Source organism: Acomys minous (genome assembly GCF_964271855.1).
Source record: "Acomys minous genome assembly, chromosome: 2".
NCBI lineage: Eukaryota > Metazoa > Chordata > Mammalia > Rodentia > Muridae > Acomys > Acomys minous.
The window spans coordinates 108973404-109001183 of record NC_140484.1 but is presented as its reverse complement, the minus strand read 5'-3'; the positions used below and the strand labels follow the sequence as shown (position 1 = coordinate 109001183).

Sequence of the window (27780 nt, the reverse complement as noted above, 5' to 3'; positions counted from 1 at the left end):
ATTATTATTATTATTATTATTATTATTATTATTATTATTATTATTATTATTATTATTATTATTATTATTTTACTATGCTCATTACACTGCCCCAGCCTGAGTGGGTCTCCCCCCCCCCTTGTTTTCCCCCAGAGCATTCTTCACTTGGTTTTCCAGCACTCTGTTCTGTCCTTCCTGGTCTTGCTGTGGGCGGAGAATGGCACTGTGCTGGCTGACTGTGTGACCTGTTAAGACACGTGGCTCAGTCTCGCATTGCAGAAGAGGAAGCAGGGTGAGGAGACAGGATGCTCCTTCCCCTGGAGAAAGGGGACATGGTTCTAGGCCTGCGACACGTTCGTTCAACCTGACACAGCCGAGAACCACCTGTGGCGACAGAGACTTAATGAGGGCTTGTCTAGATTAGGTTGGGAACATATCTCAGAGAGATTGTCATGATTACACTAATTGATGCGGGAAGACCTGGCTCACTGTGGGGAGCACTGATCCTGGACAATTCAAAAAAGTGAGTGAACTGACGGAGGCCAGGCACGAGTGCCTTGATTTCTCTCTGTCCTTGGTTCATGCATATGAGGTGACTGGCTGTTATAAGTTCCTCTTGCCTGGACGGCTCTGCTGTGGTGGACTTTATCCTGGAATTCTGAGCTAAAATAAATACTTTCCCCTTAAGTTGCCTTGTTAAGGGAATTTATCACTGCAATGGAAATGAAATGAGGATAGCTGGCTGGAATTCTAATCTGCTCTCCAGAGTAGAACAGTATTTACTCACCGTGTCTCCTCCCTCCCTTCCTCCTTCCCTCCCTTCTATCTTCCTTCCTTCCTTTTCTTCCCCTTCTCCTCTTTTTTTTTTTTTTTTGGTGTCTTGAGACAGGGCTTCTCTGTGTTGTTACCCTGCCTCTCATGGAACTCACAGAAATCTGCCTGCCTCTAACTCCCGAGTGCTGGGAATAAAGCACTCTTAAGAGAATAAAACCTTCTTAAGAGTTAATCCAGGTAGGCCTGCCAATTACTTGGAATCTTAAATAACTGTTTCTGGGCCTCTATTTTTCTCATCTGCGAGTTGGGATGCATCAGTGAAGCCAGAGGCAAAGGCAGGAGAGCCTCCTGCAGGGTCCATGAGAGGTCTCACCCTACCGCAGCAGCCTGAACCTAACAGCTGGGTGGGGAGCAAAGCCTTGCCCTACCCCCCCACCTTAACCCTAAACCCTCCTTTTCCATCCCAGGTCAGCCTCCTATGCCTTGGTTCTATATCACCCTCAGCTTCTTCCCAAAGCTCTTTTTTCCGTAGGTTCCGAGACTGCCTGGATTTGTTTTCCAAACTGGATTCCCTTCATTCTTCCTCACCTCACCGAGGGCACAAAAAGGAATCACTCGCAGGCTCTTTCCAAGGAGGACAAAACTCAAGGAGGACAAAAACCCAGGAGGCGAGAAGAGTTTCCCCTTTTCCCTCCTCTTCCGCCCCTTCCCACCCTTCAAAGCATCCAAGTGTAAGTTATTTTTAAATGTCAAAGAGGAAAAGAAAGAGAAAAACCTATTTTGCTTCTGAATGCCACATTCTGGGGAAGGAAAACAGCAAGAACAAATGGCTGAATTAAAGACTTTTTTTTTTGGTCTTATTTATGTTTCTGGTTAGGCCTCTCTTCACTTTCTGGTCTCTCTTCTGTTTCCCTCTGCAGGCTGGCATTGAAATGTCAAATACAGCACTTTGCAGCTGAAAGGGGGTCCCGGTGGGAACGGAGTGCCCTCCTAACCCGCTGGCCTAGGCTGTTCCTACTAGCGCTTCTCTTTGCTTTTCTCTTTCTTGTGGGCTGGCTTTCACCCGCAGACGTTGTTTGAGACGGAGGGTGGGGAGCGGGAGAAAGGCTTTGCACCTGGGAGTGAGAAGTGGGCGGTCCTCACACCCTTGGCTCCTCTTTCTCAGCTTTTCTCCAGCCTCCAGTTGAAACTGAAAGAGATGGTTCCCTGGGGTCTTTGTATCCCCTTTTCCCCCACCCCAGAAACTCTTGATACTCAGAACTCTCACAGTGCCGGGTCAGCCGTGTGTTCCACGGAGCTCCTGCCCAGGCTAGTGGCGCTCGGGAGGAAGCAGAAGGGCCCGGGGTTAGTAGGAATGTGTAAGGCCACGGGATACTTCTTCGCAATACCCAGAGTTGCAAAGGGTGTGGAAAACAGATGTTCCCTTAAATTTCTGGGGGAGAGTAAATGGGTCCAGTCCTTCCAGGGAGCTGATTAACAAACTTAGGAAAAGTGAGAGTGTGCCTAGCTGCGTGTAGTGGCCCTGGCCTTTAACCCCCAGCTGTAGGGATGAACAGGCAAGTGCATCTTTGTGAGTTTGCAGCCATCTGGTCTGTCTGTATAATGAGTTCCAGGACAGCCAGGGCTGTGTAGAGACACCCTGTCTCAAGCAGGGAGTTGGGGTGGAGGGAGTGAAAATGTCCAATTCGGCGATCCCTCTCGTATAGATGTTTTTCCCTATGAAAATCATCGCTCAAGTGTGTGTAGAGTTTTGCCCAAAGCTGTTTGCCCCAGTGGTTGTTTGCAATATGGCTTGATTACAACGAGTCCAGTTCTCTCTCAGTGCAGGATGTAAACAATGTGATGGCGTACTGTCTGATGAAGTAGAACATACTCACTGAAAACTGTAACGTGAGGCTGGGAGAGAAGGCTCCGTGGTTAAGATCACTGGCTGTTCCACCAGTGGACTCGGGTTCAATCCCAGCACCTGCGTGGTGGCTCACCAGCATCTATAACTGCAGTTCCAGGGAGCTGATGTTCTCTTCTTGCCCTTACAGGCACCAGGCATGGGAGCGCTCCGCAGGCATAGATGTAGGCAAAATATCCATATGTGTAACACAAAATAAAGTCTTTTAAGAAAGGGAAATGGTAATGCAGCATTGCATTTCCTGATGGGGAAGATGTACACACGATAGCTAGAGAAATATCAGGTTATAAAAGCAATTGTTCTTAGGAATAGAAATTATATTTGAATTTAAAAAAAAGTCTGTGTTTGTCTCTGGGTGATATAGTCCTGCTTAAGGTTGACTGCCTTCTTTAGAATTTCTAGTGGTTTAGGGGCTGGGGTGATGGCTCAGTGGTTAAAAGCACTGGCTGTTCTCCCAGAGGACCTGGGTTCAATTCTCAGTACCCATATGGCATCTTACAACTGTTTGTAACTCCAGTTCCAAGGGTGCACACAGGCAAAACATCAGTGCACCTAAAAGTAAGATAAATAAACCTTAAAAAAAATTCTAATGGTTTGAATTTTCTTACATTACAAATATTCAAGTTATAATTTTAAAAATCAGTAATTATTATTTTCCTAAGAATGCAAGCTAGCTTTCCCCTTTAACCTAATCTTTCCTTTATGCTTTAGGAATAAAAATCTCCTAGTAATGAAGCTGTTTACTTCTTAACAGGAAACCAGAGTATAATTGTTCTGAACCCCAGAGAAACAAAATGTCTGATTCCTACAAAACTGCAAAACACAGTGAATATCTGTGGCATTTCTAGTCACATACTATTTACAGTGGACCCTTCCAGTAAAGATTGCAGGCCATCACTCCTGTGCTTTAGGAAGGTCCTACACCACCTGGCTCCCCTCTGCCCTCACTTGCTTTTGCATGGGACCAAACTCCCTGTGGTCTCTCTGTCATCCTACAGCATCCTAGCTTCCCTGTAGGCGTGTGGTTTTTAAAATCTATTTTATTTAGGTTTTTACACCTCTATTTCCCTTCCAACCTTTATCCACCCTAATCTTTTCCAAACGCCCAACACTAGGTAGGAGAGAAAGGTTAGAGGAGAAAGGGGCAGCCTATGTCTCTTTAGACTACTTCCTGCTGTTTAGGGACGTAGTTCCTTGGGGGCATTTCCAATCTTCGTAGTCAGAGGATATACAGCAGTGCAGCAGTCCAGCAATAGCAAACGCAGCAAGTAGCTACACTAGAAGCAGCAACCACCGGATTCTGGCATGTATGCCCTCTCACAAGCTCAGAATTAAACTCTCTGCAGCTGGCGCAAGTCATACCCCTGCTAGAGCATGAGGCAATCATAGTTAATGGCTGTAGGCAAACTGAAGCAGCCTCATATCCCACACCCGGGATTAAAACAGAAACATAGTCACATAATTGGATTTTTAAAGAAACCAAAACCCTCACTACACTTCCCCTTCCTGACATTGTTTCTAGAGCTGTTTGAATTTTATGATTTTGCACTCTTAGTCTGTGCTGCTTAGTTTCTTGTCAATTTGACATAAAGTAGGGTCATCCAGAAAGAGGGAACCTCTTGGGGTGGTGGTGGTGGTGGATGCATTTGTTTGATTAATGATTGATGTGGGGAGCCCAGGCCACTGTGGTTAGTGCCAGTCCGGGGGCTGGTGTAAAGTTAGCTGGAAGAGAAGCCCCTAAGGCAACGCTCCTCCATGGTCTTTGCTTCAGACCTGCCCCTGGGTTCCTGTTTTGCTTGAGTTCTTGCCTTGGCTTTCCTCAGTGATGGTCTGTGATAGAACATGCGAGCGAAACAAAGCCCTTTCCTCACCAAGGTACTTTTGGTCATGATCTTTGTCACAGCAATGGAAAGCAAACTAGGAAACAGTCAAGGCTGGGTCTCTCTCTACCTCACATCGCCTGTGAGAAACTCTCGGCTTTGGCTGTGATGTAGCATGAATCCTGACTCACTTTTGTCAAAACAAACCAACAAAAACCAAAAAACAACAACAAAAAAGGACCAAACTGGTTTCCCCTACATTTTAACCTACATTTTTCTTTTCTTTTTATTTTCTGTTCTTTTTCCTCCTCTTCTGTTTTTTCCTCTTTCTTTCTTTGGTGTTGTTTGTTTGTTTTTTGACATGGTCTTTATTCTAGGCTGGCTTTGAACTCACTAAGTAGCTAAGAATGACCTTGAACTTCTGATTCTCCTACCTCTACCCACTGAGTGCTGAGATTGCAAACCTGAACCACAGTGTCATATGACACTTGGGATTGAACCTAAAGCCTCATGCTTGCCAGACAAGCTAAATCATGTACTTTTAGATAATCTTGATTGCCTGCCTTCTGCTCTGGTGAACCCCCAGATTAGTGTTTGAGTAGAGAGTATTTTGAAGTCCCTGTATTGGGTGAGAAGTAGTATGAAATATCAATGCAATTATTTTAATTATATGAACTAGAGATAATTTGTAGTGGTATGTATATTGGTATGCAAGCCAAAATAAAACCACAATCACAGATATATGTGTGTCCGTAAAAGACCCTCCAAAATCTAGTCTTCCTTCAATCCAACATTTCAAGTAAATCATAACTATTGTTTCTATTGTATTTTATTTTGAGTCAGGGTCTCACTACCTAGCACTGGTTGTCTTAGAGGTCACTATTAGACCAGGCTGGCACCAAACTCACAGAGACCCAGCTGCCTCTACTTCCTGAATGCTGGAACTAAAGGAGTGTACCACCATACCCGGTATGCCTAAATTTTTAAAAATTTCATTTCTTCATTTACTTGCTCTGTGAGCACATAATCATAGAATGATCAGTGTAAAAAATGGAGGGCTGACTTAAATCGATAACACTCTCTTCACTAATTCCTATTCAATTTTGACAGCATACCTGACTTATTTAAGTAAGTTTTTGAGAAGTTAGGAGGTGCCAGGACACCCTACAATGTTCTTGTTTGTATATACCATTCATCTTTGCAACCCCAGTGTAATGGCACATTTTTATCATTTTCATCATACTCATGACAAAAGGGAGGCTTACCGTTAAAGCTTCAAAGGTAAAATTCTGTTTAGCATGCTAATATAAAGTAAACACAGACCAGAGAGTTCAGGTTAATTAGTGAAAGAACAGGTAGGGTGCTGTAGTGCAAAGTGATAGCCCCTTCTAGAAAGATCCAAAGCCAGAGCAAATACCAGCATTCAGACTCCACAGAGCACCGATCATGCCCTCCAGTCAGGACCAACTGCATTTCCAGGGGCAAGGAAGTGTGCACTACTCTACATTTCCTATAACTTAGGGAGCCGTGACGTAGCTGGACTCCGTACAAGGTGGTGGCCCAGACCGTGGACTAGCCAACATATCCAGTTATCTTTTACGGTTCTTTTAAAGTCCTTCCTGGTTTTGCCTGAGATTAGAGACATGTTTAAGGTCCTATTGGCAGGACACAAACTCTGGTCATCTAGAGCCAGTGTCCCTAACAACTGCTCTGTGTTTAAGGGCTGTTAATTGACGATTACCTACTCTTTTGGGAGTTGTTGACTTCTCAATATCTTTTTCTTCCTTGCAAAAATGCCGGGAGTCTAATTTTGAGAAATGAAGGGAACTTAAATGTGTGAATTTCTTAATAGTTGTCAGGCTTCTGCCTGAGATCTCAGTCTGGCTTAAGCACCATCACTTGGGTTGGGAAGGGGGTGGTACTAGTAACCTTCATGATCTGGATGGCCAGGGAGGAGAGGAGACATTCAGGCTTGCAAGACTGGTCTAGCGAAGCTGTGATTGACACCCATGTCCCTCCCAGCTGAGGCTGAGAATTGTTCTGAGACAAACTGATCACTATTTAAAGAGGGGATGTGTACCGTATGGTCCTCAGGAAGCTGTTTGGGATGCAGTGGGTCCTATTGAGGCTGGGGTGACAGGGCTAAGATGATACTCAACAGGAGCACACATCCCCGTGCTGCCTCCCATCCCACTGAACTCCAAAGTTCGTGAATATCAGTAGGCAGAGAATCCTTCCAGCATTGTCCCAGCCTTGCCCATCAGTGGGAATGCCCTGGGTGCTTTCATTTGTGGACAACGCTGAAAACTTCCAGGAGGAGAAACAGAGGGAAGGATGTCTTGAATGCATTTATTTTCATGATTCATCCAGGTGATATTTGGGGAACTCTCTCCCAAATATATCAAGGCTGTGGGTTTAGCTAGGCCCGAATGGACATTCTGGCCACACTGTGTGATACTGGGCAAGTTAATTCAGCTCTTCAAGACCTGCTTTCCTCATTTGAAAAATGAGGATAATTATAGTTGTGGGGAGCGAAGGAGCTAATCCGTAGGAAGTGTTTGGCAACGGGCCTGGCACCGGCTGTGTTCCCAGTAAATGTCACCTATTCATATATCTCGCTGACTTTGAGATGCTCTTTATTTTCTTTCATATTAACAACTCTGAAATCAGCGTGCTTCTTAAAATTGATGGCATGTCACCGTCTCAATGGAAGCATTTTTCCCCCTCCTAATGCTCTGTAGAACAATAGTGTTTCTGACAGTATATGGTATCCAAGCTTGGTGCATCATGGGGTGCATAAGCGTCCTTAGGGGCAGTGTAGTCAATCATAAGAGAGCTGAAATTTGGGGAATCCTGTATCTGTCTACACTGTGTCCCTCTTCCCAGTGCCCACCCCTCACCATTACAGAAGTGAGTCAATACAAATTGAAAATCAAGGTAGGCAGTGGGAATCTCCAAAATTCCTGATACATCTTCTCACTAGGCATTTCCTGGCCCTGCCCTGGTTTCCTACTGGAACGTTAGTGGCCAGGGCAACTTGTTGAATGGCTAGCGCTCTGTTTACCTTGCCATGCCTTCCTCTGCCTCTGGCTTTCCAATTTGCCCTGTTACTTTCTTCTGAGTTACTTTTCAATATGTCACTCCAATAGCTCCCGTTTCTCTTTGGCTTCCGTTTCAGAGAAGAATTGGAGAAGGACCTAGCGACACTCTCCAAAGAAGTTCATTGCAATAGCAAGTCAGGAAAACAAAACAAAACAAAACAAAAATCTATCCCACTCCGGTCTCCCACCCCCACTCCCCGCGCCCCCGCCCCCAGCGCGCCTTGTTCTTTTTCTGCTCAGCCAAATGATCCAGATGAGGTTTGGCAGCGAGATAGGCATGGGGGAGGGGTCCCTTCTTGTCTTTAAGGTGAACCTATAGGAAAGAACCGGCTTAATGAATGGTTTGTTTCCTTTGCAAAAGAACCATCTGGGTTTAGATTTCATATTTACTATTTAAAACCCTTTCAATTACACCCTTGGGGTTTCTCAGGCCTGCCTGGGGGGGGCCTTTCTCCAAGCCTCCCTTCTCTTTTCCCAAAGCCTGGGACAAATGTTTGTTTTTCTCACGTATTCATCAAGGCGAGGGCTTCAGAAAGCACGGAGGCCTCCGTATTGACATGGGACGCTGGAGCCTGCCTGGGGAGTGTTCAGCTGAGAACAGTGCTTGGCATGCTTGCTTCCTGCCCCATGCCACTGTTCTGCGTGGAGGGCTTTAGGGTGGCGCGTAGGGGGGCTTGGCACATTGGCCGAGGATCTCACCGGAAGCTCTCAAGTTTGAGAGAAGGGGCTTTCTCATGGTTCTCTCTCCCTCCTCCCACCCCCCTCCGAGTGTATCAATCAGTTTCAGGGAAACATTAGTGAGAAAAGAGAGTGTTTTTTTTTTTTCCGCAGGAAAAGTAATTACAAAGGCCACCAGCTCGCTTTGTAGCTTTTGTTCCCTGCTGGCGCCTTGGTCAGAACTCTGGGGCTGCTCTGTTTGCAGGGACCTGCTATCCTGGGGTTCCGGAAGATTGAAGAGAAAGGAAAGAGTGCTGGGACGGGTGGACAGAGTCCTGGCTTTGGAATCTTTGGGGACTATCTCCACTTTCCGCGGCATGACAATGGCTTTGTGCAAGTCTCTGTAGACGTAGTTGTTAACGTGTCCACGAGGAATAATCAGTGCCCTTCACAGAACTGTAAAATTTAACTGGGAGTGTCAGGGGTCGCTGGGCACTTGACTGGCCCTCCTTAAAAAGGACTCTCTGCTTGCAAATCCCTTGCTTTTCCTTCTTGGAAGGCAGAATCTGAGCCTAATACTAGTTCATATAAGTTTTGGAATGGTAGTTAAGGCAGAGAAAGGAGGAAGACCAGATTAACCCCAGTTTGTATAGAAATCCGCTGGGGGTGGGGTGGAGGGTGAAGGCAGAATCTGCCTGCTTGGTAGCTGGACCGTTGTCTTCTGAAGCCACTGATGGAAACGCTGGGGTGGAGGTGGGGTTAAAGGACCTTTGCCGGGTGAAGAGTTGTATCTGCCTTCCTGACAGCTGCGAGAAATGTTGATTGGCAGGGGTCAGCAAGGGCGGGGTGGCACATTTGCTTGGAACCCTGAAGGGGGAGACCACTCCCACTTGGGTTGGAGGAGTGTTGTTAGAGTGCACTCCTATGTTGGATAGTGCTTATTTGGTGCGGATCGAAAAAGCGTGAAGCTGCAGTGGCTCAAGAGTATAAAATGGTCTAGATAAAAATGTTGGCCCAACTGTAGGGTAGCTTATGTGGCCTTGCCTCTAATACTAGGAACTGGATTCATAGAAATATCATTGTACTGAGACTAGCCTTTGGAGGCTACAGAGAAGGTAGAATAGAATTCTAAAATGCAAATGAGTCTAGGTGCAAAAGCATCTAGAATTTAAAAAAATCACACACACACACACACACACACACACACACACACACACACCATCATTTTATTAACAGGTGGGTTCCCAGAGCTGTTTGAGACTTATCAGCAAGCAAATTAATTAAGCTCTTAAAAGGTGACACAGAATCATCTAAAGGCATCTTTGGCCTTTGACAAGGGGCCCACTGCTCTGGGTCGAATTGTCAGAATATTATTTTTCCCCCTTCAAATTACCTGTAGCAAATGCAGCCCAGTGCTTTTGTGTGCTTTTAATTATGTACAGGGTCTAAGAGTGAAGGCTGTGTGGGATATGTTTTTATGAAATATTTAAGCTTGTGTAGGTGTTAAACTACCTATTAATCCTTCCTGGCTGGATTCATTTAATTGAAACAGATCATGATGGTTGGATAGCTGCTTAGGGCGTGGGGTTCCAATGAGGGATACGCAGTCTCCTGATATGTGGGCTTTGTCAGGAATAGTAATAAAACACACCCAGCCATTCTCAAACTCTGCTTGCTTGCTACTTGCAAGAAAGGCTTTGGTGGGCATTGCTGTGGCAATCGACATCAGCCAGACATTTCAAAATACAGCCGAGAGGCGAACAGAACAGCTTAAGAGAAGAAAAATCTGTTAGTGGAAATAGAATCAGTTGCGTTAAAAAAAAAAAAAAAAGAAAAGAAAAAGGCACAGCGTTAATCATGAAAACAATGCAAGGAGCAAAGTCAGGATCTCTTCAATTTATCAAGCTCTGTATTCATTTTATTTAATTGTTGGTACACCTAATGTATTCCAAACTATGGCCTTGGTATGGGGATATGCAGTCAGTGATTGCCATGGAAACGGATATATGTGTCTCATCTTACAAATGGCTCTGAAGCCAAAGTGCAATGAAAGGGGAATACAAATAGAGGAAGGTGGTCCAAACAGGGGCACTGGATAAGTAGGCATCATCATCATTCTCTCTCTCTCTCTCTCTCTCTCTCTCTCTCTCTCTCTCTCTCTCTCTCTGTGTGTGTGTGTGTGTGTGTGTGTATGTGTGTGTGTGTGTGTATGCGTGCGTCCATTGGGGCCCACAGCTATGGTACTGCTAGCCATAAGATAGAAAGGTGATTGGCATATGTGCTCATTGGCCTCACCGATGGAGTGTCTTAAACAGCAAGCATTGTCTCATCATTTTGCAGGGTGAAGTTGAAGTCATGTCAGCAAGGCTGGTTTCTTCTGAGGCTTCATTCTGCACAGGGCTGTTGTCTTCTCCCGATGTTGTCCCTCTGTGTGTCTGGGTCCTGATTTCTTCTTGGAAAACATAGCGGTCGTATTGGGCTAGGATTCATGCTAGTGGTTCCAGTTAAACTCAGCTGCCTCTCTAACGGTTCTATTTCCAAGAGATATAGTGCATTTTGGATTTCCAGGAGTGAGAGCTTTGTCATATGCATGTGAGGGACACAAATCAAGCTTTGGTTTCCTGAAAGAAAATTAAATACAGTTCCCAAGTCTTAGAATTGTGTGTTGTACAGATGTGCTGGCACGCCCTGTGACCCAGCACTGGGGGCTTAGGTAGAAAGGTGGTGAATTCGAGGCCAGTCTGGTTTAAATCATCAATTCTAGAACCAACCAGGACCACATAAGATTCTGACTCAAAACAAAACCAAAGGTAAATAAATGAAAAAAAAAAATAGAATGCTAACAATAAACATAATATTTGAAAGCGTTTAAAGAAATTTAATACTATTCACTAGTAATTCCTCTTATTTTTATATTATTCTTAATTTCTCTTAGTGCTGGGGACTATACACTGAGCTTTGAGGATTGCAGGCAAATACTCTACTACTGAGCTGCATCACTGGTAATTTTTATGAGTTGGTTGCAAAGCTCAGCTTTCCTAGAGAAACATCTTAAGAAAGAAGGAGGCAGATGACCCTGGCCCACCTGGTACTCTGGGAAGCACACGCCTTGATACGCAGATGGTCAAGTGATGCCGTTCTTTATCAAGCCTAATGGGGCAGTGGTGATGACCACACGGCCAAACTGGTCACCTTCAGATGGGTAATGTCGTGGTCCATGCATCTCACCCCAGTAAAACAAACAGCTTCAAAACGTCACAGGCAGCCCCTGGCAGAGATCTGGATATGGCTAGCATGAAGACCGCCACCTTGGTATATGGGAGAGCTCTGCTAGTTCATGACTGCAAGTAAGAGCACACTGCCTGGCATCAAAGTCTCAGAGCTGAATGCACACGAGGTCCAGCAGCCACAAAGACAATATAGTTGCTAAGTTGTTAAATGTAAGGATCTAAACTTTTTTTTTACAAAGGTTATTTAATTGTATATTAAAATAATGAATTTTAAAATGTATATTCTTTTTAGAACAAGATTTTATTTATTTATTTTATGTATACGAATGCTCTATCTGCATGTACACCTGCATCCCAAAAGAGGGCATTAGAGGATATAGGTGATTGTGAGCCGCCATGTGGTTGCTGGGAATTGAACTCAGGACCTCTGGAAAAGCAGACAGTACTGTTAACTGCCGAGCCATCTCTTCAGCCCCCAAGTTAATGATTTTTATTATGTTATAGGAAATACATTTCAAATTAATTGTAGAGGTTGGCAAGATGGCTCACTGGGTAAGAGTGATTGTAACTGAATTATTGGCTACTTTATTGGTTTTTTTTTTCCTAATTCCCTACACCAGCCCTATCCTTTCCAACCCTCCAACAATAGGTAGGAGAGAAAAAAGGTCAGAGGGGGCAAAAAAGGTGTCAATATTGTTAGACTACTTCCTGCTCATTAGGGGTGTCGAGTTCCTTGAGGCAAATTTGATCTTCATCGGTAGGACATCTTTAACCAGCAAACAGCAACCCAGCAAACAACAGCAGGAGCAGGAGCAGCCAGCACCAGGGGGACAACAGTCGCCCCAGCCCCTGTCCGGCTGTCACATCTATGGTACACTCACAGAAACCATCTGCAGCTGGCAGAATCACACTCCTGCTAGAGCACAAGACAAATCATTGTCAGCTGCTGTGGACAGTCTGAATCAGCCCCACATCCCACACCTGGGATTAAATAAAAAAACACATTCCCATAGCATTTATGTGCTTTTAAAGAAACTAAAATTCTAAGCTCGCTGCCAAGACTGAAGACATGAGTTCAATACCTGGATCCCACTTGGGAACTGAAATCCAACTCCAGCAGGTTGTCATCTGACCTCCACATGTGTGCTGTGGCATGTTGCACCAACACACAGAGAAACACACATATAGTAAACAAGTTACTAAATGAAACAAAATAAAACAAACAACAGAAAACAAGAAGTTAGAGAGAAGTTTGGGAAAAGACAATGGGAGGAGTTGGGGGGTAGAACGGGGCAATGTGTGCCGTCATGTTTCCTTATATACACTAATAACATTCTCAAGGAATAAAAACACATTAGAAAGAACAAAACAGAGGAAGTGGTTCAGGAAAGCAGGTACCAGGACAAGAATACACTTCAGAGAGAGAGAGAGAGAGAGAGAGAGAGAGAGAGAGAGAGAGAGAGAGAGAGAGAGAGGAGAATACAGCTGCAGAGCGTGCCAGTTCAGAATACAGAGAAAACACAGTGCTTCAGTTTGAATGAAGAGTGGCCCTCAGAGGCTCCCATATTTGACCCCTGGTTTGAGAAGGTTCTGGAACCTTTAGGAAGTGCAGCATTGCTAGAGAAGGTACTTCACTGGGAGGGCTCACAGCCTCAGCTCACTTCCTGTTCTCTCCCTCTGTGCTTCCCGCCTTTAGGCCAGCATCACCAGTCTCCTGCCGTGCCTTCATCTGCCACAACGGACTCTGTCTCTGAGGACCATAAAGCTAAAATGAATCCTTTCTTCCCGAAGCTGCTTTCAGCTGGGCTATTTCATCATAATGACAGAAAAGTAACTAATACACAGTGTAACTGACAAATCTAAGAGCTAGTTTTCTGGTTGACTCTTTTGGGAAACAACAGAAAGACAGAGATGAGAAATTCAGGAAAACTGAGCAACTGTAATCATAGATTGGGTGTACATTTTGATCTATAAGATCAAATGCTACTGGAGGATGGAATGTGTCCATGAAATGGGTATTCTGTTGGAAACTTTGAAATTGTTCTGAAATAATAAGCCCTCTAGCAAATTAATGTACAAAAAATAAAATAGAAAACAGCTAGAGGATTAATTCTAAAATATAAACCAGGGCCAGATACATTTCTGATGAGTTATTTTGAGATTTTAAAGAAAAGCTTCTAACTCTGCTGAAGAAAATAATGGAAAAAACCCAAGTTCCCAAAGCTGGCTCAGCCCTGATCTTAAGCTTTCATTCTCGCACAAATCGGAACATTATAAATAAGCATGCAATGTGTATATGCATGCAAAGTTTCAGATCACAAGACTAAATTAAAAATGGGGATTTATTTGAATTTGAGGACAGAGTGAGATTTTTTTCCCTATCACTTCCACTATTAAATCCCACAAGAACTTGTTAAGCCAGTCTGTGCAGAAATACGTTGGTAAAACTTAATTCACGCACTTAAGATTTTAACAGGCCACTCTCACAAGCAATACTAATAGTAGTACTTGCGTGTAAGCAACAAAGCTAGTGTTGGATGACATGATGGAGAAAGATTGTATTAGCAAGAAAACTCACCCAATACCTAGGGGTCATGCTGCCAAAAAATGCTTGGAAGCTTTGCAACAAAAGTGCCCAAACTTTATTGACAGATACAAAGGGAGATTCAGATGATGGGACACATATCACATGTCACTTTACGGGACATAAGGATGTATGTTAATGAGCTTCATAAATCTTTCCAAACGTCACCAGCTCTTGGCTGGCTTGGAACTTGCTACATAGATCAGACTGCCCTCCTACTCCCAGAGACCTGCCTGCTTCTGCAGTCTCAGATCTCTGTGCCACTCTGCTTGCTATTTCTCAAAATTTCTACATTGAAAATGAAACAATAAGAAGAGTTAAAGTTTAAAAACTGAAGCTAAAAACTGTGAAGAAAGAAAGAAACACTAGTTCTTCAAGAGTGGGCATGAACTTTGAAGGCAAGAAATCAGAGAGAGAGAGATCATGACATGAAGCTCAAAACCTAAGCTTTTTAGAAGCATAACCCAATTAAAAAGTCATCAAAAGACTAAAACTTAGACCCTCTGCTCAGATGTAGTAGATAGGCAGCGCAGTCTCCTAGTGGGTCCCATAATGTGGGGAGTTCTGTCATAAACTCTGTAGCCCCGACATTGATCACTTCCCCATGGCGGGGCAGCCTTGCCAGGCCACAGAGGAAGAGGATACAGGTAGTACAGATGAGACTTGGTAGGCTGAGGTCAGATGTTAGGAGAGGAGGGCCCCCCTTTCTGATGACTAAGGGAGAGAGGGAGAGAGTATGAGGGAAGGAGGGTGGGATTGGGAGGCAATGAAGGAGGGGGCTACAACAGGGATGTAAAGTGAACAAATTAAAAATAAAAAATTGTAAAAAAAAATTTAAAAGCCTGCTAAAACAATATGCTTTTAATAAGGTTAACAAGGCCACAATAAGCGAATAAATAAACAGCCTTATGTGTAAAATAGCAGGTAGAAGGAAATGCTCTCAAGAAGTCAAAGGGTACCTAGCAAAAGCAGAAGGAATTATTCTATTGTCAAAAAACCCACTGACAGACGTGACAAACGTGTATCAAATAACTGAGAAGGAAAGGATGAACACGCCATGCCCGGTTTCATGGAGGACAAAGGTGAAGAGGATGGATGGATCTACAGCAGTTTATGCTGGCTGAAGTGAGGCCAGAGAGCCTCGCGAGTGTCTTCTTTGGTGGTGGTCCGTGGACTTGGTTCACAGCAAAGGTTGCTTTAGGAAAGCAATGATGGTACCTACCGAACAAGAAGCATCACTGCTAAGGGAGGCAAAAATTTGCCACACTGATTTATTTCTGTGGGTTTTGTGGGTTCGGAAAGCCTACTTGTAGAGCCCTGCCGTGACATTCAGATAGAAAGCCAAGAAGAGCAGGGACCAGGGCCCTTGCTGGCTGGCAGCAAAGTGAAGTTCCCATGGGCCTGGCTACCACCTGCTCATAAACAATGCGGGCTGCACCTGGCTCCTGGTGCAACAGGCTCATTGTGAAATCCTGCGTGGGTGGCAGTGGCTGGGAGAAACAGCAGCTGTGATATGCACGCTTGGTATGCTCTTCAATGCCAGGTCTGAATCATCATTTGGAAGTCATTGCCACCCACGAGATCCTACAAACTGTAAAGGAGTTTATGAGAACGGGTAGCTGAGACCCTGCCGGGAGGCCGCTTGTCATTTTGATGGTCAGAGGCCACACTCTTCTCCTAGCAACCCATGAACCAATGGTCAATGCTTTGGATAGACTCTAACGTGATTTCCAAGGTGAAGGTTGCTTGGCCTCTGTTTCTTTTCATAGTGTGGTGACAAAGGCAGCTCAAGGAAGAGAGATTTTATTTTGCCTCCTTGTTCTAGCTTGTAGTCAACCATAGGGAAAAGTCATAGCTGCAGATGGCTGGATATTATATCCGTAGTCAAGAAGAAACGAATGATAAATGGTTGTCATCAGCTCACCATCTTCTTTCCATGTAGTCTGGGTTTCCAGCACAGGGAATGGGGCCACCCACAGTGGGCCGGCCTTCCTGCCTCAGTTCACTTAATCAAGATAATCCCCCGGAGGCATTCCCAGAGGCATTTCTGCTAGAGATCCTAGAGCCTGTGTAGTCAATAATAGTTAATACTAACCGTCCCAGACTTCAGAACAAAATCTCCTCTGTAGCTCTGGTTGGCCCTCCACATTGATGTGTTGTGTGTACCCTACTTCAGATGCTTGGTTTAAAAGAGAGATATGATGCCACATCCACAGCTGGATATGGCCCTATAGATATGGCCCCTAGCTGAGCTCCAGTTACCTTGGACGGTGCTGTCCTGAAGGTCCCAGGCAAATCTGTTGAGAAGCTGTGTTTGGCCATAATTTCCACCATTTGGTACCTATTATATCAGTATAGATACTGAAGGGCACTGAAGGCTTTTCAGGCCGCAGATCCCAAAACAACACTTAGACAAATATCAGCTAGTATGAGTATGAGCTTCACATCCCCGCTCTACTGTTGACCGGCTATGGGGGACGGGCAGCATGCTAAGTTCTATGTGCTTGCTTCTTTTGCTGTGTAGTGGGTATCCACTGGAGGGTGGGCATCTATGTTTCTAATCAAGATGATCAGAGAATTGCTGTGAAGCTTAAATAAGAGAACACGTGGAGAGAAGAAGGGCCACCCACAAGTTCCTTGCGCCCCATTCCAGCAAAGCCCTGGGGGAATAGTTGGAGCTGCATCATCTCTCTTGAAGAGGTGGGTGAGCTCTGCCAGGTTTCACCTTCCCAGTGCTGGGCCAGCAAGCACGTGTACTCTCTTCTGGTGCTTTTTCATGTCGGTTCTGGGGGCTTGAAGTCAGTTTTTTTTTGGGGCTTGCAAGGCAAACTGTCTCATATCCCCAGCCCCATTTCACCTTTATTGGAACAAAAGAGACAGGGGAAAGAAGTCTGTTAAGTATTGCTCGATCCCTGTTTCATTCTCTGGAAGCTACCTAAAGTTTGACCTCAAGGCTTTCTGCATGACTTGGAGGGTTTATTTTTTTTTTGTCACTAATGACTTAACGTTGGTCACCTTCCACTCCTAGGCACCTCACCTACCCTCCCTGTCCCCCATCATGTTCAGAAGCAGAGGAGAGTCCGCCGGTAGCAGATCTTGTGTTGTGGTCAGGGTAAAGCCACATGAAAACACACAGAGGCATCGCACTAGTTGATAGGAGCGATCTGGCTGGCTGCCCCACGTTCATCTAGAGCAACCTGATTTCCTGCAGGCCAGGGAAGAGGGCTAGGCTGTGTTTATTTTATTACAGTTTTGGTCTTTTGTTGCCAGTGTTTCCCTCCAGCCACAGATCTCTTGGCTGGATTTCAGCATACCTGGCTGGTTATGTCAAACCCTGCCTCCACACTGTAGGGCCAATGGTGAACTTCCAGGTAGATGGCTCACTGTTCTAACACCAGGTAAGTCTTCCTCACTTTCTAGTACCCTGCAGTGGGAATAAGTTCATATCTCCAAGGATTACTTTGGTGTTATTTGATTGGATGGGAGAGGATGGGCATTTTCCTTCTACGGCTATGATCTTAAAAATTTTTTTAAATTTATTTATTCACTTTACATCCTGATCCTAGCCCCCTCCTTCCTCTCCTCCCAGTCCCACCTTCCCTCCTGCTTCCTCCTTTTCCCCTTCCTTGCTCTTCAGAAAAGGGGAGCCCCCAACTCTGGCTGTTCCTAGCACATCAAGTTGCATCAGGACTGAGCACATCCTCTTCCTCTGTGGCCTGGCAAGGTAACCCCGCCAGGGAGAAATGGTCTAAATGCAGGCAACAGAGTCCATTTCATAGGCAGCCCCTGCTCTCCTCACTAGGGGACCCACACGAAGCCCGAGCTACCCATCAGTAACCTCTGTGTAGGGTGCCTAGGTCCAGTCTATGCGCGGTCCTTGCTTGGTGCTTCAGTCTCTGTAAGTCCCTCTGGGCCTTGGTTAATTGGCTCTGTTGGTCTTCTTGTGGAGCGCTGCCCCCACTGTGTCCTTCTATCCTTCCTCCCACTTTTCCACAAGACTCTCTACGCTTCACCCAGTGTTTGGCTGTGAGTCTCAGCATCTGTTTCGATCTGCTGCTGGGTGGAGCCTCTAAGAAGACTGCTGTGCTAGGCTTCTGTCTGTGAGTATGACAGAGTATCAGTAACAGTAATGGTGTCAAGGTTTAGCTTCTTCCCATGAGGTGGGTCTCAGGATGGTCCAGGCATTGGTTGGACATTCCCTCAATCTCTGCTCTATCCTTGCACATCTTGGAGACAGGGTAAATTTTGGGTGGGAATACACCTATGATCTTATGGAAGGCTCCAGATGGAATGAGTGGATAAGGCCTTCCTTTTGCAGCGGGAGTGTGCCACTGCTGTGCACTCGCAGGGGTGATGCTACTGTGCATGCCACTGTATCTGGCTTGTGAGGTTCAAGGTCTCGGGTATACCTCAGAATTCCTTACATCTTTCTGTTCATCAGAGACCGGTCAACTGTCAGTGAAGAAGTGCCCTCCGGGAAGTCTGGGCAATGATGAGTGAGTTCTAGATGGTTCTAGGTTCTAAATTCAGAGACATGAATGCTAGACCTGTGCTAGTCACCTGTCAGACATGTGTCTTGAGTTCTTGAACTACTCTAGGGCTCAGTTGAGCACAGTGATCTGGGGGGGGGGGAAGCCTTGTTTTTTCCTAGTTTACTCTGGAAGCGAGGATGCAGCTTCTGCTCTTGATCTGGCTTATAATTCAGCTTCTGTTTTTTTTCTGAGTTTGAAACTCTGGGCTGAGTTTGGTCACGCAGCCACCAGTGGAGATGGTCCCCTAAACTTGTAGAGCTCACACAGGGCAGAGGGCTCATATATAAAAAGCTATTTTTCCCAGTATGAACCCAGTACATGCGAGGCCCGATCTGGCCCGGTGTCCATGTGCTAGCTCTCTTAGTGTCATGCAACACCAAGGCAGAGCAACCCCTAATGACAGGGACAGAAGAGGGGCCCACGACTCTTGTGCATGCGAGGCGAGAACTGTCAACCACAGAGCTCCATTCCCAGCCCCTAAAGCAACTTCAGAAAGAAAATGAAAAGATCATTCTCAGCAGCCTCCCACGGGCCTCCTAAATTAGGGTTGGTTACTTTCTCCCACGTGTGCTCCCAGAGCAATGGACTGCTGCTGTCGTGTAATTAGTATCCTGGGCACAGCCAAGATGAGGGCACAGTGAGTGCCTTTGTTTCAGGCTCATAAATTTCAACACAGGTTGGAAGGAACAAAAGTCCGATTCATGTAGGAGACACCCCACATGGATCGTGCGGGATGGAGCCAAGGGAGAGCCTCCCCGGCAGTCCCCAGGGTGAACAGGAACAGGCAACTCAGGCAGAGGGAGAACGTTGAGGATGTTCAGGGGCTGGCTGGCAGCCTTTGGCTCTAGGAGGCAGAAGCTGGCCTGGGCAGTATGGCATGGGGGTGAGGCTAGTCTTTGCCCTGGCAATGCCCTCTGCTGAGAGAGGATGCTCAGGAAGCCTGCTCTACAACAGACCCCAAACTGTGTGAGTTACTTTTCTTGATGCAGAGACCAGATGCCCTACGAAGAATAACGTGAGGCTCGGCTATAGGAGTTTAGCTCATTTGAGTGGCTCAGAAAGTAGGAAGTGAGCCTGTCCCCCAAATCTCCAGAGATTTCCCCTTCCTCCAGATAGGTTTTACTTTCTGAACATTCCACAACTCTCTAAGTAGTACCACCACCTGGAAATCAAGTGTTCAATCTTGTGAGCCCGTGGAGGATTACAATATGTATTCAAAAGGAAAGAGAATTTTTCCTTTCGAGCCATCATATAGTCAAAGTGCACACAAGGACCAGCAAGACAGCTCGGTGGGTAAAGATACTAATGATGAGCCTTGTTTGATTTTCAGGGCCCACATGGTAGACGGTGAGTACTAGATCCTATAACTTGTCCTGACTTCCAAGTGTGCATTGTGGCACATATGTGCATGCAAGAGTGTGTATACGCAAATAAATAGAATTTTAAAATATTTTTTAAAGTTTTCAAAAATCTGCATATGAAATACAGTTTGCTATGCATATAATATGTTTTGTCTGTTTCTTGGGGGGGTCTTATGACTAGAAGTAACATTTGTTGGTGCGTTTTTGGCATGTGTATGTGTGTGTGTGATATGTATATATGCGTATATGCATGCTTGTGTGAATATGGGTGCATGTAAATGTGTAGTTACACTTACATGTGTACGTGCATATGAATGGATGTCAAGGTTGACGTCAAATCTTCCTTGGTCACTTACCACCTTACTCACTGAGACAGAGTTCACCCTTTCGAGCTCTGGAATAACAGGTGGACCACTTTACTAATCTACCTAGCACTTTCTTGGCTTCTGGGGGTCTGAACTCTGGTTCTCGTACCTGTGCCACAAGCCCTTTATCCTCAGTCCATTCTCCAGGCCCCACTGGTGCTCCTTACATGAGAAGTGCCAAGAGAGATGCTTTATTTACATCAACAGGAAGCAAAAATGTGAGTCAAGCCAGACATGCTGTTACTGGTTCTGCCTTCAAGGGGAAGTGGTGACAATTCAGATCAGCAGGGTGCGGATCCTTTGCTTTGGCTTTGCTAGAGCAAGAGGAAAGCATGCCTGAAGTGCCAAAGGGCGAGAACCAGGGTAAGGGGCCTTTTGTTTAGCAAAAAATAGCGCAGTTGTGCCCATAGATATGTAGGAATCGGGGTGGAATGTTAATTTGTTTAGGAGCTAGTTTGTAGGGAGGCAAAACACTAAGTTTCTAGGCTCTGTGTGTGTGTGTGAGAGAGAGAGAGAGAGAGAGAGTGAGAGAGAGACAGACAGAGAGAGAGAGAGACAGACACAGAGAGAGAGAGAGACAGAGAGAGAGAGAGAGAGACAGACACAGAGAGAGAGAGAGACAGAGAGAGAGAGAGAGAGAGAGAGAGAGAGAGAGAGAGAGAGAGAGAGAAGTGAATGCATTTCTTTTGAAAGAGGGCAGCATCCCAGTGGGCCTCAAGAACTTGCTGTATGGCTGAGAGTGACTGAACTCCTCATCCTCCTGCCTCAACTTTCTGAGTGCTGGAATTACAAGAATGCATTACCAACTTTAGTTTTACGTGATGCTGGGGATTGAACCCAGCACCCTGGACATGCCAGGCAAGGATTCTACCAACTATGCCTCATCTGAGGCTCACAAATATTGAAATGTAAATTTCATGTGCCATGACATATGGTTAATATTTTTCCAATGCTTATAAAAATTTAAAGTCATTCAAATTATACTATAAAACACGGAGCAGCAGGCTGGACGTGAGCCGCTGGCCATGGCTTGCTAACTCCTGCCTACCTTACACCATTCAGTCACTTGTCAGACACTTGAGAGTAGATGACAGGGTCTGACAGTGAGCACTGGCGAGGAGGGGAGTGTTAAGGAAGGTAAAAGATCAGTGTGGCCTCTTTCCCTGGGAGACATTTGCTTAGTTTTACATAAAATCTCTCCAGAAAAATTAGCATGCACAGGATTTGTTCTGACAGGCCTTAATCAAGTATCCATTCCCTTAGACAAATTGCATGCCCTTCTTGGCCTCTCTTTCTGCATGTTCATGAATGTGAATGTGCACACATCTGTGTGTCAAGAAGGTCTCATAAGTCATTTTCAAGGTCTTCTCAAGCACTCGAGACTCAATAGAAATAGAATTTTTTAAAAAAAATTTTATTTAATTTTTAATGTGCATTGGTGTGAGGGTGTCAGATCTTAGAGTTACAGACAGTTGTAAGCTGCCGTGTGGGTGCTGGGAATTGAACCCAGGTCCTTTGGAAGAGCAGGCAGTGCTGTTAACCACTGAGCCATCTCTCCAGCCCCCTAGAAATAGAATTTTTAGGGCAAAATTTTCCTGTTAATGCTTTTCCTTGCTTCTTGCTCTGTTCCCCTTTTCACAGACTCTGCATGTCATCTTCTCCCCCATACTCCTTAAGACAACTGTCTGTCTGTCTGTCTGTCTGTCTGTCCCTCTATTTGTGTGTGCACATGAAAATCTGAGTTTGTGGAATGAGTGTTCTTCGGCTTGTGGGTTCTGGACATCAGAATCCGCTCACCAGGCTTGGTGCCACGGCTTGCTGAGCCATCTCGTCTACTTCCCCCTCTCACATTGACTCTACCTCCGTAAAGATGCTCGGTCTCAGTGTGCATAGATTATTGTGTCTAAGAACATCCCAGGAGAGAAGAAAACAATCGAAATATATAAGCTAGCAAAAAGTGAATAGTGTGCAATTGTTCTTTGTGTTGACTTGTAAAGCTACATGCTTCTACCATCTGTGAGTTTTTTTTTCAGATTTCTTTTCTTTTTCTTTTTTTCTTTTTGAGAGGCAAATGTAATGTTCTCATGCCCCCATTTTCCTTCTAGGAAAGAAAAAATGAGAGGAACTCATTTTTATTGAGATTAACGCAATCTCTTCTTCTCTTATTGACAACATGAGGTTTCAACAGATCTCTGATCTCACGCTGAATGGAAAGTATGGTCCAACAATGGAGGCAGAGGCTGGGGGCTTGAACCCAATTTGGATTAGCATGCAGAGCAGCAGGCATTCTGAAGTGAATGTTGACCTGTGTTTGGAGCTGTGCTTAGCGTCAGGCCCCTGAGGACCAAGGCTATTGTTCTACTCTGATCCAGGGCCAGTTACCAGGAGGCTGAGACTTACAATCAGATGCTTAAAGGTGACAGGCTCACATCAGGCTGTCAGCCAAGTGACAGGCTACCAGGCAAACACGAGGGCAGACGCTGAGCATGGGGACGGGGGGGGGGGGGGGGGCGCTTAGGGAGAACTGGATTATTAAGCCCTGTATCTCCCCCAAGTCTCAGTTTCCCCTATAAACTTGCACAAGTCATGTTTGTATCCCAGGGCTTTACCAGCTTAGAGAAATAGGACAGTGTGGTGACACATCTGGGCATCTGCTGGCCTCTTTTGGGTAACGGCAGGACTTTAGTACTTCCTGTTCCCTGTCCCTCATCAATCTCCTTTTCCTGTCATTATTTCCTAGCATTTTTAGGGGGGGGGTAATTGACACTTGTGTTTTCCCACCTCGGCATCTTTGTTAGTTAGCATGAGCAGTTTCCTATCTTTCTTGAGACACTGTGCCAATCTTACCCCGTTTTCAGTTGAACAAAAGCCTGAGCAATATTTCATCATTCATAATTGCTAGGCAAAGGCCAGGATAATGGTCCAGGGGGTAAAGATGCTTGTGCAGGCCTGATGGCCTGGAGTTTATCCTGTTAAAGGTAGGAGAGGACCGACTCTGAAAAGTTATCCTCTGACCTCCACCTGTACATCCTGACATGTTTGCTCTCATCTCACATCACACACACACACACACACACACACACACACTGATAAATAATAAAAAAATATTTTCTAGATTTTCCTGGGCCTATATGTTCCCCATTTGCCCAGGGCCCTCATCCCATCTCCACTGCCTATCTACTACGCAGCTATGAATCATGGTGGCTCTTGAGAGAGCTTCTGTGAATCGCTTGAAATAAGGCTCTTTAACGGGAGGAGCCGGTGACTGTTGATTGAGCATTTGCTGTACGCTAGGGTCTGGACTGTGCTGAGCGCTTTCTGCCTTGACTTGGGGAATCCAGTAACGAACCTATTTTCAGATGGAAATCCTTAGAGAAGAGAATGAATGTAAGCACAAAGGCTCCAGAAATGAGAGTCACATGCAGGCAGGTCTTCGATCTTAGGTACCTCTCTGATTGCCAGCGACTTTCCCCAAGGACCAGAAAACGGTAGCTCTTCAGCATGCCCAAACCTTGCTATAACTTGATGTTCCTTTCTCAAGCTGTTCCTACTGTCACAGAGGCTAACAGGAGCCAGGGGAGAGACCCAAGAGAAGACCAACAAAAGCACAGGAGAGACAGTCCAGGTAGATGTTCCCAACACACTCCTGTGATACTGGACAGTGGTCGCTGCTGTCCACTCAGCTCATGACCACAATAGGAAAGAGCTGTTCAGAAGTTGTGATGCTCAGTAGCTCGGGTAGGTTAAAATGCGTGGAACCTGTGATACTTTCAGCATGACTTATCAGTGGGTAACCCCATTGCAAGTTGAAATTTTGTACTGCTGGTTCCCAAGAGAACCACTGTCCATGGGCTGGGGCTTCGGACTGGGACTTTGAAGGCAGAGAGAGGGTTTAGTAAGTAGAGAGGAAAGAGATGAAAGATACTGCTGAGGATACAGTAACTGTCCACTCTGGAAGCCAGGATTTCTTCCAAGTTGGGAGTTTTGGTGTCGGAATTATTTCAGATAATGTATACGTCAGCTGAGTGTTATTTACATGCATCTGCTTTGCAGATAGCGACAACTCCATTGGAGACAAGAATTCCCCCTCCTGAGGCCACTGCAGAGATGATGGTGCCAGTGTGGACCGTTCATTCCTTGCTGCTCTGTGTAAGGTGCCTCAACACTCTTCACCCCATCCCTCTTTCTTTCTTAAGCTCTTAAGGGAACTGTAGGAGAGTGGCTCTCAACCTGTGCATCCCTACCCCTTTGGGGAGTCAAACTAACCTTTCATGGGGTTCACATATCAGATAGTCTGCCTGTGAGATATTTACATTATGATTGACCACAGCAGAAAAATCACTGTTATGAAGTCGCAAGAAAATAATTTTGTGGTTGGGGGTCCCCACAACGTGAGGATCTGTATAAAAGGGTCGCAGCCTGGGAAAGTTGGGAACCACTGCTGTAGGACACTGTTTACCTAACGTCTGCTGAGACCAGATTCCCCCAACTGAAAGAAGGAGAAGCAGACTTGGGCTCTAACTGCTCTGCCAACTCTTTTTTTTTTTTTTCTCCCGAGACAGGGTCTCTCTGTGTAGCCTTGGCTATCCTGGACTTGTTTTGTAGACCAGGCTGGCCTCGAACTCACAGAGATCCACCTGCCTCTGCCTCCCAAGTGCTGAGATTAAAGGCGTGCGCCACCACCCCCGGCCCCCAGCTCCACTTCTTAATTCTCTTCTACAATAATCCCAACCCAATTCTGTCACTCTCGCAGTAGTTTCCCGCCCTTTTCCTTGTCAACGTCTCTGTGTCACAGAACGTGGGTATGGTGGTCATTAACAATGGCAACGTAGGGAGGTACTGAAAACCGCAGCTGGCTCGTGGCATTCTCTGTATTAAATATGAATTCTAGAGTCTCCACAATTTTCTTTTACTTTTCAACTTAGAAAATTACACTCAGCTATGCGCGCGCCGGTGTGCGGAGGCTTGAGGACAACTTGGGAGAGGTGTTCTTTGGTTTCTTGGTGATAACTGTTCTGGCTGGTGAGATGGGATCCTTACCGTTTGATGAGGCTCTGCCCCTGACTTCCATCTTCACCAGTCCATGGAGTGCTAGCCTGTCTCTAGGTGCCTGCAGGCAGACAAAGGCTGACCTGTTCCAGTAAAAACCCTAAGGAATGACTCGATAATTCAGTTCCTTCCATTGTCAGTGTTTATTTTGCCTCTTTGCTGTTCGGAGCTGAATGTTTGTGCGACTGTTCTTACCAGCACTCACAGCATCTCGGGGCCAGGCATAGAGAGCTCTTCTTCCTTATTAAGGTGGAACCAAGTGCTGCCTCTTCCCTGACATCTGCACTTTCTTCTAGCCCTCTTTGCTTACTCACTCTACTCAGCACCCAGTACTGAGTACTCAGTACCCAACTGAGAACTGAGTCACAGCCTATATTTCATTTTCTCCTTTCAAGCTGTACCCTGCGGCTCACCAAAGACCACATGGCTTCAGAACAACCCTGGTGTCCCTCTTTTCCCATACTCAGATAGATGTTACACTCCAATCCTCTGTAGCATGCTCTATCTCGGACAGAGTGAGGCTCACAGGGAGGGTGCCTTCAGTTTTATGAATGGACTGCTCATTCATTCATATAAGTTAATTCAGCTGATCCGAAAGTCTGGAGAATTCTTCCGATGTTGTCTGAGATCTAGTCTAGATTCAGCATTTTGTTTCATTAGGAGAAATGAATCCTGCGTGTGGGACAAATAAATAGGAGAGCAATAAATTAGACAATCTGTTCATATAGTTTTTGTAAACCAGTCACTTGATTCTTTTTTTAAAACATTTTTATTTTTAGAAATACTGTTATAGAGGGAATAAAAGTTAAAGCATCCAACTCCACTATTGCAAACAAGTCAATAGCTCTTACTTTCCTGGGATTCGGCTCAGTTCCTTTTAATACACACATTCATTATTTTTATGTAACGTCATAGTAGGGTTGACACTAGTGATTGCAATAAAAAGTAGAGCTTCCATTTGTCTTTAGTGCTTGTTAGGAAAAGTGCTTCCCATGTATTCTGGCTTGTCCCATTAATCCCATGAGGATTAATATTTACATTTTGAGAATGAAGAAACTAAGTACATATAGCCTGTGGCATATGGTGGTTCAACTTGATGATTTTCAGCTTTATAATGGAATGAAAGCACACCATATAACCATTCTGTTTTTTCAGTAAAGCACACAAGATACTCAATCCTCTGTTATAAAGTAGGCCTTCTGTTAGACAGGTTTGCCCAACCAAAATTTAATGTACGTGTCCTGAACATGTGTAAGGCAGACTGGCCTAAGTCAAGATATTCAACAGGTTATGTGTGTTGCATGTCTTACGTAGGACCTTTCGTTGTTTGTGTTCTGGGTTTAGCAGATACAAACCTATCATCAGCTTAGACATTTGTACTAGCAAAGTTCATTTCTTGCAAGTCATGTATTTAATGAGTAGTGGAACCATATCTAAGCCTTCTCTTTTGATATCAAGCTGGGAAGTCAGGCTATAAAGTTACAGTGAGATGACTGAAAAACCTTAAAGCTGAACTAGACCAGTATACCTGGATTTCTGGCTCTCCTCAGGCACCTGCTGGAAGTGACCCCTGACTGCCGAGGATGAAGAATGAAGTGTGCTGACCCCGTGCAGTCCAGGACAAGACCATGCTGGCATAGAGGCACCTGTGGAACTCAAGCTGAAGAGGCAGTCGGTCCGGCAGGACAGACCATCACCTGCCAAATTTATAGGCATTTGTTTCCGGGTATCTGTGAGACACTGGTGTCAATCTGACCGATTAGAATCTAGCAGGGATGGATTGTTTCCAGCTCAATTCCGCCGAACACAGCACTGTGTGAACTATCCTTACCCTCGTCATCCAAACACAGTCATGTGCAGATGGAGTTTCAGGGTGGTGCCAAGTGTTGGGAAAGGAAAATATACAGAGGCCAAGAGAGCTGAGGTCACAGGGCCACCCTGAGTTCCTCGAAGCAGAGTGAGCCAGGAGTCTCCCATCACCAGGCAAATGGGAACCAGCGGCGGGTAACTCTGCCCATTGTCCTTTGACGGCCCCTGCATTTGGCATTCATTACAGCCCCGGTTTGCTGAATGGGTGGGAGGGCAGATGGAATTGCTTGCTTAGAGCAGCTGCACTCTCTCCTGTTGGAACATGACTAAAATAAGCAAGCAAGCTCTCCCCACAGCTTTAAATGTCACAAATGGAAACTAGATGTGTGCAAATAAACGTGTAAGAGAATACAGGAGTATATGCATGACCCTCTGTGTGATTGTGTCTGTCTGTTCATCCATCTATCTATCTATCTATCTATCTATCATCTATCCATCCATCCATACTCATCTATCTCAGCAATTCTCAACCTGTGGCTCACGACCCCTTTGTGGTCACATATCAGGTATCCTACATATCAGATATTTACATTATGATTCTGCATAACACGAG

General features: G+C 45.3%; 1 protein-coding gene across 4 annotated transcripts in view; it reads left to right on the top strand.

Annotated features, from left to right (window-relative positions):
• LOC311588521 (uncharacterized protein) overlaps positions 1–27574 on the top strand; it is a 76458-nt gene extending 48884 nt beyond the window's left edge. The window contains exons 3-5 of one of the 4 annotated variants that reach the window (XM_084766213.1): positions 1286–1484; positions 24363–24463; positions 26909–27574. In XM_084766213.1, the coding sequence (XP_084622339.1) occupies positions 1286–1484; positions 24363–24403 (240 nt within the window). In that variant the 3' untranslated portion in view covers positions 24404–24463; positions 26909–27574. Of the gene's footprint in view, positions 1–1285; positions 1485–17357; positions 17450–20627; positions 20673–23868; positions 23935–24362; positions 24464–26908 lie in introns of those variants that run through there. The other 3 variants (XR_014776228.1, XR_014776229.1, XR_014776230.1) reach the window with 3 other exon arrangements.
• The last annotated feature ends 206 nt before the right edge of the window (positions 27575–27780 follow it).